Source organism: Microcebus murinus, chromosome 4 (assembly GCF_040939455.1).
Source record: "Microcebus murinus isolate Inina chromosome 4, M.murinus_Inina_mat1.0, whole genome shotgun sequence".
Taxonomy (NCBI): domain Eukaryota; kingdom Metazoa; phylum Chordata; class Mammalia; order Primates; family Cheirogaleidae; genus Microcebus; species Microcebus murinus.
The window spans coordinates 48,937,810-48,955,468 of NC_134107.1; the positions used below are offsets into that span (position 1 = coordinate 48,937,810).

General features: G+C 47.1%; 1 protein-coding gene across 8 annotated transcripts in view; it reads right to left on the reverse strand.

Moving 5' to 3' along the window:
- TEAD1 (TEA domain transcription factor 1) overlaps nt 1–17,659 on the reverse strand; it is a 261,349-nt gene that overhangs the window by 51,479 nt on the left and 192,211 nt on the right. For 5 of the 8 annotated variants that reach the window (XM_012744245.3, XM_076002165.1, XM_076002164.1 and 2 more), the window contains 5 exons: nt 6,949–6,960; nt 5,986–6,120; nt 4,286–4,332; nt 3,402–3,463; nt 2,205–2,329 (listed from right to left, as the gene is read on the reverse strand). In XM_012744245.3, coding sequence (XP_012599699.1) covers nt 2,205–2,329; nt 3,402–3,463; nt 4,286–4,332; nt 5,986–6,120; nt 6,949–6,960 — 381 coding nt within the window. The remainder of the gene's footprint in view (nt 1–2,204; nt 2,330–3,401; nt 3,464–4,285; nt 4,333–5,985; nt 6,121–6,948; nt 6,961–17,659) is intronic. The other 3 variants (XM_076002163.1, XM_076002167.1, XM_076002166.1) reach the window with 1 other exon arrangement.

The window sequence follows — 17,659 nt, forward strand, 5'->3', positions numbered from 1 at the left end:
GGAGTTTGAGGTTGCTGTGAGCTAGGCTGACGCCACGGCACTCACTCTAGCCTGGACAACAAAGTGAGACTCTGTCTCAAAAAAAAAAAAAAAAAAAAAAAAAAAAAAAGGTCACACAGAAAGAGAAAGATTTGCTCACACACAAGATAATTCGAGAGACCTTCAGAACTGGGAGGTAATGTTTCACAGCAGTGAAAAGAGTGTACTGAAATAGAAGATCTGGGCTCCTGGCTCCTCTACTTACTGACTAAATATCCTGAGTAAGTCTTTAATATGTCTGGGCCCTCAGCTTCTCCATCTGCAAAATGGGGAAACAAAACCTAACACATGGGGCACCATGAGGACAGAATGAAAGAACCAACAACCAAGTACTCTGTGAACGATGAGGTGTCACACAAAGACAAGTAGCAGGAAATAGAAGCGTCACCTGGGCCAAAGCCCAACCCTCAACCAAAGAACCACGTACACATCCCAGAAAAAACAGGAAACACAGAACCACGAGGGTAATTTTTCTATTTTGTTTTAATGTCCCCAAGATGCATGGATCTAATCCACAAGACCCACTCTTCTTGTTAAACTACTCCACTCGCTGCTAAGAAGAGTCACCCCTGGGCCGCCTTCTCCTCCCTGGTCTCACCAGCCCCGTTTTCTTGCACCTGCTCTGATGGGCCAAATTTATACGCTTTCCCCCCTAATTCTGAAGCTGCTCTATTCTTCTGCCAGCTTCCAGAGTTCACAATTCGTGGGGAAGGACCACGCCTGGGCTCCCGGTCTCCACTCTGGTGACGGCTGGTCAAGCCCCTCTGCCCAGGGCGCCCCCCTCCCCAGGCTCCACTCTCCCCTGGGCTACAGGTCAAACACTCCTGTGAGAGGTCACCTCCAACTGTTCAGTATCTCAGTTACTTGCCACAGACTGCGAACTCGTCGGTGACACTTTTTCCTGATAACAGAACGACAGCAAGGCAGGCAACACACAGAGAGCATGGGACCTCTGTGCTTCTGGAAGCCCCTGAGGGGGGCGGGATGGGGTGAGGTGCGGAACATGGAAAGGAGTCCGCACGGATCCCAGGGACAAACTCAGGATTCCTTCCGCAGTGCCTTGGGCTGCTCACCCACACGCAGATGCGGCGCTCACACTCCCAGCCAAGGAGTGGGTGTGAGGAAAGGGTACGGGGCTTGGGGGTGGGAAAGAAGGGAGGATCACATATGTACGTGAAGTGCCTGGCTGGGAAACAATGGGGCGACGGGTACAAGATGGGGCGGGGGGGAGGAGGAAAAGAAGAAAATGACAAACAGAGTCCAGATGCCAGTGTCTCTGGTATTTATGGCATTATAATGCATCGCAGTGTACGTCTAACTGTTAAAATACCACTCTGTTACTTCTTAAGAAGAACAACTTGCTATCTTGAAAAAACAGATTTGGAAAGGCAGTATGGAACAATGGCTAAATGTTTAGGCTTTGGAGTTTCAAAGACTTGAGTTTGAAGCCTTAATCCATCCGATATGACTGTGTGACTTTGGGAAAGTTATTTAACCTCTCTGTTTCCTCATTTATCAGACTCCTAACCTCACAGGATTTTTGCAAGGATAAAATATGATCGTATATCCAAGTAACTTTGCATGGAACCAGCCACTGGCAAGATCCAACAAATGTTACTGGCCTGGCGCAGTGGTGTACACACTTTGGGAGGCCAAGGTGGGAAGACTGAGCCCAGGAGTTTGAGACCAGCCTGAGCAACACAGCAAGACCTCGTTTTCCATAAAAAATTTAAAAATTAGCTGGGTGTGGTGGTACACCCCTGTAGCCCCAGCTACTTGGGAGGCTGAGATGGGAGGATCACTTGAGCTATAATAGTGCCACTGCACTCTAGCACGGACAGAGGGAGATCCTGTCTCAAAAAAAAAAAAAAAAAAGTTACCTGTTGTTAAATTTTATAAAACCCAAGAGCCTGTCAAGGTCCCTGCCTGCAGCTTAAGTACCCCCTGGAGCTTGAGGCCCAGAGCAGCGGTAGACAGTCAGCTCTGAAGTTCTACGTCCTAGCCAACACGTTTATGCTTGGCTGTCTTCCCCAGGTCTGTCTTCACACAGGGTATTTGTCAGGTACGAAGGCAGGAGAAAAAGACGTAAGACAGAGGAATGAGAAGGTAAACAGGAACAGGAAGCAAATCCTGGATTCAAGACACACCTCTCTGGGCACACTCACCGAGTCTGGGTCTCGCTGCTGTTCAAGAAAAGCTGAAAATTCCACCAGGCGAAGCTTGGTTGTGCCAATGGATCGGCCCTGCCAGGCGGGGACCGAGGGAGCTGGGGCTGACGCAGGCTCAAACCCTGAAAGACCAATCGTCATCTTAAAACCTGTCTTCTCCTTGCCACCCCTCAGGCCTAAGGCCAAGGCCAGGACAGGGCTATGTGGGTGACCCTGCAGAAATGGCCAGGAGGTCCCTCTCCAGTGTCTGGGGGGAAACTCAGGGAGGCGGTGGTGGTATTCTGGCTGAGGATCCCATAGACAGTGACCAGCCAGATAAGCACAATGCATGTGCCCCTCATAAAGCCAACTAAGCCGCTAAGGTTAAGGGCCATGGCATGAGGACATCTAATATCGGACAAAGAGGCACAGCTAGAATGACTGAGCAGTCAGAAGTGAGGGCTTCCAAAGACTTCCTAAGAGCCCTTGATGTGTGTACACTTCTTGTGCTTGTCCATCTCCTTTCTTAAGACCATAGTCACCAGCACTACAGAATATTCTTCCAGAATGTTCCATGGCTTTGGAACAGAGGGCAATGTGATATGCATTTTCAGTCTATGGAATCGACAGTGAAGAGCAGTGACTTTCGTACTGTAACTTAAGCAGTTTCACTAGGTAACTGTGTGTGTGTATTGGGGGGAGTATCTGGTGGGAGGGACTGGGGGGCAGGCCAGAGTTGTGCCTTCTACTTTGGGTTTCCATGTAAGCTCTCCTTTAAAGAAAGGGTACTGGCAACTGACATCTACTTAGCCAAGAAAGGTGAATAAAAACATGTCTGCCTTTGAGACCCGGACTGCCCAATTCTGCCGGTTTATGATGAGGAAGGAGCCACAGCAACTTCCCCTTCTGGGGATGATCGATGTCTCAAGTGAAAGTGATGAGGCTTCCTAGTTCTTTAAAAACCCAACATAAGAGCTCCTGGGAGATAACTGAAGGGTGTCGGGACCTAGCAGGGACACCCCCGTGGCCCTCCCGAGCTAACCCCTGACGTAAGTAAGGAGGGCAGGGTGGAAGGGGTGTCCACATCCTGCAAGTCACAGGAGCTGTGTGGCTGTGACAAAGACGAGCATCTCCCCACTCTGGGGACAAAGCGACAGGCCCAGCCGTCAGTTGCATGGGGCTGTGCCCCCGAGAGGGTGTCCCAGGGAGACTCACCTGGAATGGGGGCCGTGACCGCTGGTTGGATGGGGTAGGCCTGCTGCACGAAGGGCTTGACGCTGGGAACAGAAAGGTGGATGAGTCAGAAACTGCATCTGTAGCAGCAACTACTACCCAAGCCAGGCTGTGGCCTCCCCGTGGGAGGTCCCCCACCCTTCCTGCAGGTGGTAGCACATCCCAGGTGGAGCTCTACCCCAGGCACAGGTAGTTGCTCTGTCCAATTGACAGGGGCCAGGAGCACACTAGCGATCAACCACCAACCCCCCTGACAGTTCAGTGGGATGGGCTGGACAGATGTCCGCCTGACTTCGATGTGCTGTGACAACTACCTTTCTCGGTCCCTACAGAGACTGAGGTCAGCTGTCAACCATTTCCAGGCAAGGGGTGGGACATGCTTCAGGCTCTCCTTCTCCAGGCCAAATAGTTCCAGTTCTTTTGACAACGTATAGGCAGGATTCCCTTTCTACTTCTATCCCCAAATTGCCCTTCTGGTTCAGGTTTACTGAGCCTTCTCCCCTTGCCCCCATGGTACCAGCAGCATTTTCTATCAGTTTCCCACCCCAGGGAAAGCCGGAATGGATCGGGCTATAGACCCCAGGTCCTGCCTGCAACCCCAAGAAGGGACAGGGTCCCACTTTCTGTTTCCAGCTAAATGACTGCAAATACTTAAGGGGGGAGTCAGGTGCGTACTCCCCTCTCAGATCTGAGAAGTCAGTCTCTCTCCTGCCACTGGCCCCAGTAAGAGGGGGATGACTTCTGGGATCTCCACGTAACCCTCCTTTCTCCTCTAACCCGCAGGACAGCCTGGTTCTGGGAGAACTTGCCCCGGGTGGGCTGTGACCAGCCCCATGTTGTCATTGCCAGCCCCTCCTCAGACTTACTCTTGCGAGGATCCTGGCTGCCCTGTTTGGATCATTCCCGGCCAGAACTGAAAGGCAAAACGCAAAGGCCTCAGGATTATGAGTTTACTTCAAAGCGCAATTCAGGATGTGTAGGCATTGCAACCTTGCTAACTGACCGCAGGTTCCTGTCGCCCCATCAGAATCGCCTTCCCCGAGTGCAAACGGGGTCAGCAGTATGCACAAGGCCACAACCCACACCCTTGCCTGGCACTCAGGCCTCCCCTTAGCTCCTCCGTCCTGAAGATGCCCCCAGGGCAGGGGCAGACAGCAGCTCTCCAGCGTTCTCAGGACACCTAACAGAGATCTGGGCGTACTGTGGGGGTTCGCAAATATTTCAAAGGACTGCTTTATCCACGTACCCACCCATCTTCCTCTTCCCCCTCGGTTCTGAAGCCCTCCCTGTATAATACTCTGCCTCCACGGCACAGAAGGTCCAGCAGGGCAGAGGACAAAGCTAGAACAAGATGGCCAGAAACAGACACGATGGTGCCTGTGGTCCCAGCTACCCAGGAGGCTAAGGTGGGAGGACTGCTTGAGCCCAGGAGTTCAAGTCCAGCCTGGGCAACACAGCAAGACCCTCATCACTTAATAAAAAAGGTAGCCAGAAGCTCTGAGAGGCGTGTTGCCTGTGTTAGGCATCTTATTTGCTGGGAGCTGCTGCCCACCGGAGAGGTAAAAGCAGGCTTTGGAGTCAGACAGCCCTGAGTTTGAATGCTGACATCACTATCCATTCAACTATGATCCAAGTTACTTAAATTCTTGTTTCGCTACTAAAGAACCTCAACTTTCTCATCTGTCAAATGGCAATAACAATAAGAAGTATTTAAGATTACTGCAAAAATCAAATGAGATTATAAAAATGCTTCTCAGCCCTTGAGAAGGCGAAAATGAAAATGTTATAGAACACCTTATATCACTTTAGGATTAGAGGGGACTGAGGGCCAGGAAAAAGATAAAGAGAGCACAAGAGGCAGATGACAACCCAGAAAGGCACTGGAACGTAATTCTGTATCTTCAGGGACTAAGGATTTCTTCCTCTTCCTCCCTTTCTTTTTTTTTTTTTTTTTTTTTTTTTTTTGAGACAGAGTCTTGCTTTGTTGCCCAGGCTAGAGTGAGTGCCGTGGCGTCAGCCTAGCTCACAGCAACCTCACACTCCTGGGCTCAAGCGATCCTTCTGTCTCAGCCTCCCGAGTAGCTGGGACTACAGGCATGCGCCACCACGCCCGGCTAATTTTTTCTATATATATTAGTTGGCCAATTAGTTTCTTTCTATTTATAGTAGAGACGGGGTCTCGCTCTTGCTCAGGCTGGTTTCGAACTCCCGACCTCGAGCAATCCGCCCGCCTCGGCCTCCCAGAGAGCTAGGATTACAGGCGTGAGCCACCGCGCCCGGCCTCTCTTCCTCCCTTTCTGCATTCTCCCCCCTGCTCTTTCTCTCTTTTCTTCCTCTTCTCCTTCCCCCGCCCTCCCTCACTCTTCCTGACCTTCTCTCTAATCCCAGCTCCCTCCCCTTCTTTCCTTCACCATCTTACACACAGCATCGGTTCACCATAAGGTGGTCCTCGGCCTCTCACACACCTGACCCAAGTGACAAGAAGTGCCAGGTGGAAGGCCGAACGCTGGCCTACACCAACCCCAACCCCGGCAGCTGTCATTATCACCCTGGGCTTGTGACTTACCCCCGGCGCCCCCGGGAAGGTGGGGCGTGGAATCCCAGGCAGCCCCAGCTTGTTGTGAATGGCAGTGGCCGAGACGATCTGGGCTGAGGACATGGCCGCCATGTGCTGCAGGGCCTTATCCTTTGCAGTTTGATCCTTGAAGGTGACAGTGACACACCGACTTAATACAGAACGCATGGCTACCAGACAGGTGAAACAGGCACAGCCACGAGCACATGGACTAAAATACAGAGCCACAAAAGAGGCCAAAAAAGCAAACATGCATGGATAAATAAACACAGCCAGAAGGCTAAAACACACTCAACCTACCGCAGCTCTGAACATTTACAGAGACTACCCAGTGGGGCAAGGTGTTTTTGCTTGTTTTTAAGAATTAAATCCATTTTCTAACAGAATGTAAAGCCTCTGAGAGAGGTGGACAATGTATTTGTTTATTTTTTCAGCTTACAGAAAAAATCTCTCCCATTACTTAGCATGCTCAAGGAGGAAGGGGAGAAAAGGGCCCTGCTGTAACCGATGGCAGGAGGGCGACAGAAGAGGTGTGGTTGTGGACTGGGACAGGGCAATCCTCAGAGCTCGGGCGCCCTCTCTGTGTGTGTGCTGGCCATCGCAGGGCCACAGTCCCCGGGGAGCCGCTAGGGCGCAAGGCCTGGAAGCTCTGGTGGACATCTGGTGGGGGAGGGGGGTCAGAAGCAGCGGATGGGCGGGGGCAGAGGGGGGTGATGGGCCAAGCAGCATGCTGGCGGGGCGCATGCTCTCTCAAGTATCCCCGCCGTGGGTCTAAGGCTATACGGGTTCGTATAAAGGCCAAGAACACAGGGGATGCTACGGGTAAGTGGTCTCCCCTTTTCCTAAATGGGTCTTTTCTAGAAAAGCCAAGGCTGATAACACAAAGCTAGCCAAAAAAGTCTGCCAAGCACAGCTAAAAATATAGAATATACTCAGTTTGGTGAAAATACTTACCATGCTTGTTACCTGGATACAATAATAAACAATTTGTTAAAAGGATTGCGTACAAAGGCAGGGTTATTTTTCTTCTTCAGTTAAAAAATATATATGTATACAAACACATAATACTTGGATACAATAAAATGCATAGAAGCGTGGGGTCTTTTTTTCCCCCACATTTTAGGAAAAATGCACAATCCAGATAGCTATCTAGAAAGGCAATTATCAGGAAGGACACCCAACAAATAGCAACAATCAAAAAACTGCCCCAGCTCCATCGAGCTGGTTCTGTGGCTTCCCCAGGACAGATGGAGAGAGACGTGGTCAGACCCCTGGCACGTGAGCAGCCCCATGGGCACAGGCAGGGCTCCAAGCCTGGTGAGCACAGAAAGGCTTCTGGTTGCTAGTAGAGGATCTATACTCCTGGCCCAGACGCCATCAAAGCGGGAACAAAATGGCGCCATGAAAATAAAAAGGGCGCCCTCCACAGCTGTCCTCCGGGGCTCAGACAGTCAGGGAAGGTCAAAGGCAGCTCCTGGACAAGACGCAGAGTTCCAGCTGAGAGGGGGCTTCAGCGTTTACAGATTCAACCACAGGTGATGAAAAAACAGGCTGAGGTGCCAAGGGCAAGGCCAAAGGAGGTTAAAAACAAAAACACAAAAACAAATAAACCCTAAAGCCTACCAAACAACTACTAGGGGCTTCTAGAAAGACCTACTAGGTACTCCCAAGGTGTAGAGACTGCTTTGCCCCATAACTGCCTGGAACACCACAAAAAGCTTATACTAACCCTTGAAAACGAGCCACAAAAAAAAAAAAAAAAAAAAAAAAACACCAAAAAAGGAAGAGAAGGAAAAAGAGCCTAACACGTGCATAAATTTTTAATGTTTTACATAGTTCTCTGGCCCATAACTGAAAAGCCAGCAAGCCTCAAATGGCAACAGCTTAACAGGGAAGTGCATGGTCATCACAACACCTGTGGTGGCACCTGCCGCAGCCGACTGCAGGCCTTGGGAGCCCTCAGGGTGTTACAGGCCCCCACAGGACGGCCAGGCAACCCTTAGCGTGACTCTTCTGCTGCTCTGTCAGCTCCTATCAGATGGTATTCCTCTGAGTGCAGGCTCCATTGGCTAATCTGTCAAATGCCCTAACCCAAAGCTAGCTTCCCTGGGTAACTTTTTTTTTTTTCCCCCCAAAAGATCTAAAACATTTCAGATACTGAGGATGTCAGAAAAAAGACAAAAGCTGAAGTAATGGGATTTTATGATAAGCTGACTGGGAGTGTTCATGTGCCCTAAAGCTGAACTGAGCCCAACACACAGATCTCCGTGCCAGAAGGCCCACGCTGAGCTGGCCCCTGCCCCGCATGTCCCCGGAAGGTAATCCAGGAACAGAAGACGAGGCTCCCGTCACACCTGCTCCACTGGCTGTCAAGAACTCCACAACACCCACACACATTCACTGGTTCTCCTTTGGACTCCAGCCCCCACGCCACCTACCCCCTAACTGAAGGTTATAAACACTCTCAGGGCAATCCCTGAAACCGAGGTCACGGCACAGGTATAACCACAGGCACCGTCCTCAGCACAGAACAAGCCTGACAACTTCTCTGGGGCCCAGATTAGGGGGCTTGGATAATGGCAGCCCAGACTTCTTGCCTGCCTGGCAGATGCATCTGAGGAGTCACTACAAAAGAGCTCGTGGGCTTGGCTCTATTCCAAAAGATCACCAGGGGGCCTCTCAAAGACCCGAGAGTTCTGTTTATGAAATGCTGGTGATGGGCGATTCTGCTTCCCCGCATGCAGAATGTGTCTGTGCTCGCTCAGGTGGGGCGACTCATGAGTAAGTCTAGGTCCAAACGGAGATGAGTTCCCTGCATCTCTACAACCCACGTTATTCTAGTAAGAGCTGCCTGAAATGTTTCCCTTTGCCAGGCTTTATTGAAAAGTTCTTCTAAGTGTTTATTATGCAGGGGAAATCAGTTAACACAGGAAAGGAGAATAGTAACTATCTCTGCTGTTTATGTCACACACCTTCGGAATATGATCTTTCTCTTCTCTTAAATGAAGTAAGGTCTGACTCTCTCATTACCAGAACTCTACCAGGTACCCAAATGAAAACAAGAGTTCAAAAGCAGCAGAGCAAATCAATTGCTTTTATCGCACCAACTTGCTCTGTGACCATAAAAGGCCGACTTGCCATGGAGCTGGGAGACCTGGTTCCAAATCTGCCTGCCTGACATTAATGAGCTGTGTTATGTTGGGCAAATCATTTAACACCCTCTACTTCTCTTCATCTACAAAATAAAGAGTTGCACTTTATTCTCTAATGTATGTGTTTCTGGTTCTAAAAGTATTTGTTGCTATGAGGGCAAGTTCCATCATAAAGAAATACATCTTAATATATTTAGCAAAAAAACACAAACCTACTAGTGAGAAAATAGTGGGATGTTAAAATTTAGGCAGCTCTTGGCTGCCTGTCCTAACAGAGAAAGCCAAGTTTGGAAAGGAAATTTTATCCCAAGTAGAGGTTCTTCTACTTGACCTACCTATTTGAGAATAGGTAATTTTCTGCAAATGGACTAAAATGTCTACACCAGTGATTTCCTATCTTTTGTAGTAGAGCTCCTGACTACTCATTTAATTTTATAACATCTCCCCTTTATCTATGATACATATTTGAAAATTAAAAGGATTGAAATTTTTTGTTTAAAATCTAAAGTAACCCTGGAGATAATAAGCACCACCAGGGATATCTCGAAATCAGCACTGAAAGCCTGGCTGCACACCCACTTATCCTGAAATGGGAGTGCGGAAGGATGCCAAGCTAAGAGATTTCAATGGAAGGATCTATAAATTGCCATTTTCGGTGCAGAGATACATGCCCAGCTTTGAAAAAATTATAACTCTAAGTGTCAGACCTGAGTAAATTGCTCCTCTCTGTCACTCTAGTCTAACATCCTGGACTTTTTACCCATTCCACTTTATCCTCCCCCACTCGCCCCCACTCTAAAGAGGAGGGTAATGATTTATCCAAACAAGTGGAGCTTCAATAAATTTAAAAACACAAGCTACACTTGTACACGGTATTAATTCTATTCTACCGCGTTTTTACACCAATATTTCTGAAATGTGCATGAGACCTACAAAGAATGAACACATCGTTTTATCTTGAAAAACTGTTAATAAGTCAATACCGAATTATGCTGTGTGGTGTCTTAGATTACAGAAAACATTCTGAGCGTGTGCAAGTGTAAATATGAGCACGAATAAGAAAAACATGTCCTAGATAAAAGCTTGGACAAGTTCACACTGACTCCTTATTACTGATTTTAAGTTCCTCTATCCCTAAGACTACAAAGAATGAGGCTACCAAAGGCTGCGTGTTTGGTGGGTGGGGGAAGAAAAGGGAAATCTCCCTTTTCCAATTGAACCTTAACACAAGCCCATGACCTGCAGGCCAGTGGAAACCGCTTACAGAGCAGGAACCGTGGGTCTCTAGACTGTCGATGGGGAAGAGGATTGGTGCTGAGAACAAATGGTACAACTGACCTGAGAACGGGGCAGAAGAAGCACTCTGACTCATCGCCTACCCTACTTTCTTCACTATCCAGTTTTCCAGAACACCACACTGTCAGTGGTCTCACTGCCTCTGCCACTCACGGTCCCAGCAGACTTTATCACGGATAAACTCCTCTGCCTGAAGCCTTTCAAACTGTTGTGGTTACTAAGTAAACAGGCTTTCATATTTCATGAAGCAGAGCAAGGCTGCTGCTGTAACCCTCTGTTCTGCTGACTGACTCCTGTTTTTGGTTGAAATAGATGAATGTTTGGAAAATGTCTACATGTAATATACATGACAGGAAGACAGCAAGAACACAAAGGCACATGGCTGGAGTGGTATGCTCTTAAAACCTGCGGACACCTCAGGCATCAGTCTGGACATTATAGAAGTTCCCTTGTTCCCTTCTCTCCCTCTTGCTTTACCAGCTTTTGATTATTCTGCAAAATCAATTATCTCATACTCTGTAGGCATTACCATGAACAAATTTTAAAGGTAATTTAAAAAGGTCAAATGCTGGCATATACTCTTTATATTCCACATATAGAATTTTAATGAACAGTGTACGAAATCAATATATTCCAAACAGTTTACTCAAGGGCCATCATTTCAGAATTTAAAGATAAGGCCCCAATCAAATTTAGTCATATAGAAGTCCACCAAATACATCAGGAAATATATGTAAAGTCAAAATATGATCATGGATTCAAAAACTTTTGATAGCTATTAAATGTTTTCCTCCAAAAATACTTTTCCCAGCAATATAAAAATATAATGCAAGGAAGGAAAAAACAGCAATTTGCTTGCAAAATCACTTTTTCAGAAAAAGACAAAACACAAAATACTTTCCTAAGAAGTAATTTTGCAGATGTTGTTTCTAATCTTGCACTACGTGGATTCACATGACCTCTGCGATTATTAGCCGTACCCACGGAATAGATAAACATCACAAAACCGTATGATGGTTTTGGAGAAAGGATGGCGGGCACTTGAATTTTTTCTACCTATGATCTCTAATTTGCTTATTATTAGAGAAGGCAGGAGTAAATACAAAAGGGGGCTATTTCGGTCAGGCAACAGCTAAAGCCGAGGAGAGAAGGCACATTCATACTTCTCCCGACTTGCTGCCTAATGAGTAGCAATTAATTCATCTTATTGTATTTCCAAATGCCAAAGACTCCATTCACATCCAAGAAAAAAATGTTCAAGGCTTTTACCATTGTTCATTTTTAAATGTACTGAGCTATATTTAGTATATTATAATTGTCAACAGCATCTCCTTTAATTCTGATGTGGGCCTTAGCATCATATAAAGGCTGTAGATGAGGATTATAGACGGGGAGACTCATAGGTGTGCCTGATGACTCTCTCCCAGGAGGACAGGGGTTTAGGACAGCTCCACGCCAGATCCAGGTGTTTGGGAGAAGGCACCCTTCGGATCTTAGTCCCTTTTTCTCTAGGCGGTGACAGCAAGGGGCGGGAAGCAGATCTCCCCTGAAGCCAGAGGAACCCAAGCTGGCACCTGGCTCACGTCAAACTCCAGGGTGAGTATCAGCTCCCACCGCTCATCTTCTCTGTTGCCTTCAGACACACAGAGGCAATGCAGAGGGCTCAGTGGAGGGAAACGAGGCAAAGCACCCAAAGTGGAGGAAATGAACTCTCATCCGTGGCCAGCACTCTACCTGCATGCTTAGGAGCCCTGGCCCTCACTACACGATCTTTGAGATCCATGTTATTCTAGGATATTATCTAAATTGGAGGCCGATGAACAATGGGATTTCTCAATGAAGGCATAAATGCGTAGAATGAGGCTGTTTCTGTTGACCATGAAAAAGAAAATCCAGACTCGGCCCAGCTCTCACAGAAAAGTAAACGTAGTCAGTGCTCTTGCTCGCACTGTGAGCTCTGCATCACCGCACTGTTGCGGAGAGATTCTAATTCCATCATAACTGAACATGAGAAATTGTCTCTAATCTTAGCTTTAATTCAGCTAAGTTAAAAACAAGGTAATAAAGTATCTTTGAGGGTAAAGGGTGCATGTCGTGAATGCAAAAGGACTCCCCAAAGATTGGGCAATGCCAGGAAAGACTGTAGCATTTCCCAAACCCAGGACAAGGTCAAGTGTCTTGGTGCTAACACAGACAAAGGAGGTTATTGCTCAGGCTTCCTTTGCCTCATGTGCTGCTCACAGCCAAATCCCTGAAGGAGCAGAGGGGCTCTGGGGTCTGTGGGGAACACCACAGGATGAAGCGAGGTTATGTCTATTCTGCCTGTGGACGGACTGTTTCGAGGATGGAATCGGTGAGGATACACACATGATTCAGCAGTGTGGAGTTTAGCAATGCCCCAGTGAAGTTCTTGAACTCAAAAGAATTAAATCAACAATTTGAACTTTAAGCTCTCTGCTTAGTGGAAGGAAGAGCAGATTGGAAAGAATGGCCTGCCCAGAAATCAAATCACAGAGGCTACCAGGGCGAGAATGAAGAAAATGGCCCCAGGGGAGCACATGCAGCTCGTAAATTAGTCACCAACGACTGGACATAATCAGAGAGGCTCAGGTCTTTTTCTGCTCTACTGGGATGGTGCAATGTCAGCAAGTGCAGGCTTTTCTTCAATACATGTCCAGAGCCTGACATGAACACGTGTACTGCCTAAGATGTATCCCTGTTGAGCTCAGGGCAGAGGGAAAACTCCCTTTCCTCTTAGTTTTGTTCCAAGTCATGCACCTGCCCAAACCCACTCAAGGTGTGAACCAGAAGTGGCCTGATCTGTCTTCACAGGAAGATGAGATGGTCCCCAGGGCTTGGCTGTGTCTCTCACAAGCCCCGGAAGCCAACAAATAAAGGATGGCCTTTTTGCTGCTATTGGGGATGGGAGGACAGACAGGGTATCGGCAACCTCTCAGGACAACTGAACATTTAGAGGAAGAGACTCAGAGCACACAATTCCACATAGGAACTCTGAGTAGGAAAGAAAAGACTGCTTAATGCATGAAGAATACTTCTGCAGTCTTTCCATGTGCTGGAATAATAAATCTGTGGAGCTTAAAAAAAAACAGTTAGCAACTTTTTGATGAATGAATAGTGAGTGAAATGATTCAAAGTAGAGAATGATTCCTAAAGCTGCAAGCTAGTCCTCAGACCTGGCTGCTGCTCCTCACTATTCAATCGGAGATGCTAGTAAGGGACCAAACTAGGGGAAGGAGGAGGATGGAGGGCATAAGCGAAACTGGTGCTGGTGGCACTGCTGGTGACACAGGTCCAGAGGAGATCTCTAACTTGGCATCCATGAAGTGCCACATGCACATTTCACAAACCTATAAGATACTGGCACGCTGTCATAGCATGGATTCATCTGCTTTATAACAAGAATCTGGCCTAGCTACAAAGCTGTGGGTCACCTACAACATACCTTCCCCACCCCACCCCCCTTAGAGTGCTGGGTCCAAAGCACCTTGTCTAGGCGGGGGCCAACACAGGACATCCTCATCCCTGAGAAAAAAGGACTCCCTCAAAGCTGAGCTCTCTTCTAGACCAGGAGTTAGTACTCTTGCTTCAACATTTCACTTAGTCATTTTTGAAGATTAAAAAAAAAAGGGAAAAAAACACTACTCCCAACCCTGGATGTATATATTTCATTTCCAAAATTCTCACGCTCTGGCCACAGATGCCTTTTATTCCCTTAGTCCATCTTGCCAGGCCCTTGACACTCAACCACAATCTGCCGACCCCTCTGCTCTCCCAGTTTCTCTGCTGCTGGGTCATCGCCCCCTCACATCACTCCCTCTCTAGTTCAACCATTCCCTGTATTTTCTTGTCTTTGCAACTCTCCCTCACTGTCACGGTCTGTATCCAAGGCCATCCCACACTGTTGGCCAAGTCTACCTTGGTTTAGGCTGCTACAGATTGCAGAGAAAAAGTCTCACATTGGTGCCAATGGCTAGAGCACAAATTCATGGTAGGCAATGGGTAAAAATCTAGGGGCAAAAGGAGAAGAGAGTTTTCACTGGATCAGATTTTCTCGGGGAAACAAATGGCAAGGAAAGACATTATGGGCAGTGTGGCGGGGTGGGAGAGATTGATTCTGATTTTGAAGAAGAAAGATGGAAAGATGAATTTAGAAAAAGTACAGAATCACATTTTACCAATTGATTTCTTTCATTTTAAAAAACTTAATGAAAATATGTCAGAATGAAAATAATCATCTCTGGATAGTAAAAACATGAGTGCTTAACATGTCATTCTCTGTACTATTTAACCTTTATATATTTAAACTTTAACAACAAAAACTTTATGGTTAATTTGGATGCACACTCTGAGCTAGTTACTATTACTTTAAGAAAACTGAACCTTTAACAAGGTAATTCTTTAATGCTGCTATTGAAAATCTTTCTGAAACGTTTTGGTATGTATTTCAGAATAAGGATAGGATTTATAAACATAATTTACTCTTTGAAAACAATGAGTTAGAGCACAGGGCAGGCAGAGTGGACTGGAGTGGGAACCAGCCAAGGATGACAGCTGAGCATGGCCCGGGGCAGGGCAGGGCAGGGCAGGGGAGGGGGCGGGGTGGGCCCCTGGTCCAGGTCAGCACCTCTCACCCACTCTCATAGCAGCCTGGGGATTAGTCTTGCTGCCTCCAGCTCAGCCTCCCTCTTATTAGCTATGCTCCCAAACACAGCTGGCGAGATCATTCCAAAACATAAAAGTGAGGGACCCCCGCATACTCCCCCAAGGCCCCAGATGAATCCCTGCTCCTCATCGGGATGGCCCAGGGCTTTACTGCCATGCCAGGCTCACCCAGTCTCATTTCCTTTTGCACGCTTCCAACCGTGTTCTTCAAGGTTCCCCTAACACCCTCCATTCTATGGAAGTTCTGTGCCTCCCTCTATGCTCAGTTCTAAGGCATCTCTTCCATGAAGCTTTCTTTCATTCTCTCATTCTCAGAATTAATCATTCCTTTCCCCAGGCGGCCTTCACACTTCCCTGTTTAATTCCTACTTCAGAGCCCCCTGGCCACAGATGATCTACTGGAAAAATGACAGAAAAGTTTAGTGTTCCCCAAGAACACAGACCCTGCTTATTCAACTCCACACGCCCAACATCTACGAAAGAGCCTACAGTTGGCTGGCTTTTGGATGAAAAGTTACTGGAATGAATTAAAAAATCATTTTTGCGCTTTTCAAGTTCAAATCTATGTGGAAATCCTGAACTTTCACTAGCACAAATTTTCTTTACTAAAATTAAAATAAAATGAAAGTCTTGAAATCACACTTTTGAGGTGATCCGGTGCACAAACAAGCACTTTTTGAGAACCACTGCAGTTAGTAGGAGCATGAAGCTGACCTCTGGAACTTATTCTAACAGATTTGCAAGAGACTGGCTTTTGTAGCTGTTCTGACTCATCTGTCAATATGACATGAGAATGACCACTCTCTTTCTCTCTGAGTCTCTTTTCTTCACGGGAACATGGAAGAACTTAGGAAATACAGGACTTAGAAACATGAGCTTTAAATGGGACGCAGGAGCTGTCCTGCAGAGACAGGGAGGGACAGAGTGAAAGGTAGTCACCTCCTCTTCCTTCTGCTTAAAGCACATGGTATTGCAAACCTTACTCAATGGAACAGCCAAAGAGGACATTACTAAGGATGCAAGAGAGTGGGCTTCAATTGTTTTGGGGGATGACCTCAACTTTCTGCTGCGAGCTTATCTCATTAGCTAGTGTGGGAGGCCAAAAGGACCATGGATATCAGCCTGAACCTACGGAGACTCTGGTGAAGTTGTCTGTGTCTGTCTCCTCATGGAATGTGCTAGTGGGCTCCAAGGCTGTACAGGAGAGTGTGGTTGGAGCAGTAAGACCCACCTGTCCTACAAGACCAACAGACCTGAGCCTGTACCCTGGTAAGGGCTGGCTAGGAAGGTTAAGGAGAGCATCAGTGGTGACAAAGCAGCTCTATGGCCAGGACCATGTGACGCTGAGTTCCTGAGGATCACCACACTGTCGATCCCAAATTAGGTCCACATTTTGACCAAGGGCTCAAAGTTAAAATGTGAAGCTAAGTTAAGGGCTGGTAGCAAGGGCTGATTGGCCAGCTCTAACATATGTGAGGGGTGACAAATTATGTACAGTGTGCTAACATAAAGCCTTCATCTGCTTGAAAACCTTCTCCCACCTCCACTTGATGAAACCCTATCTGAAAGAACAATCAGTTTAGGATTCAGAAAGATCTGAGTTCAAGTCTTGGCTTCACCACATACTAGATAGGCTCGATCACAGTTGTTAAGTCAATTATACTCTTTGAGCCCCAGTTTCCTTAATATTATTCCTCAACATCAGAATAATGGAACTCACTTTGTAGTGAGCCTAACGAGAACACATGCCAGAGGCTCTGCATTACAGTAACTACTGTCCTCATTCCCAAACTCAGAAGTACATTCTCCATGAAGCGCATCCCTGGAATTCCCTCTCCATTTCCCTTTGGCTCTTCCTGCTAACACTTCTCTGAAGCGTCCTCTATTTCAGCTCCCATCTAAATGGCCAGCTCCCGGAATAGGGGCTTGGCTGTTAACTGCCCACCACAAGGAACGCCATGCCTGGCACACTCAATTCATATTAGCTTATGGAAAAACACAGGATTCCATTTTTCCAAGAATAATGTGGTAGGGAAGAAGGGAGGAACCCTAAGATGAAGGTGGTTCTTGGAGCTTAAATGCGGAGGCAGTTGCTATCCTACTGCCCATTTCCCTCTCCTCCTAGTGCCTGCCCCAAAGGAGAGTGCCCCAGGGCTGAAAGTGGAGAGGAAAGTCTTCTTTTTTTTTTTTCTTTTAATTTTTTAAGAACACAAATATAGCTGTGTATTTGTACACAGGTATATATGTAAAGCAATGGCAACATTGTTTTCTATGGAAGAACATTCTTAAAATCACCAAGTTAGAAAGGAGTGTTTCCTATATCCCACAGGGACCCCTTGTGAACAGGAGAGCTTTATGCATCGCTCGGGGCTTTTGCTCCAGGGCTGTGTGCCCTGGTGAGTCAATGGGCACCACACAGACAGTGCAGAAACAGAGCAATTCATAACATTGTCGACGGAAACACAAAATGGATATCTGTAAACTTCTTTGTACATCATTAATTCGTTAGGTCAGAGAAACTAGAAACAGAGTCA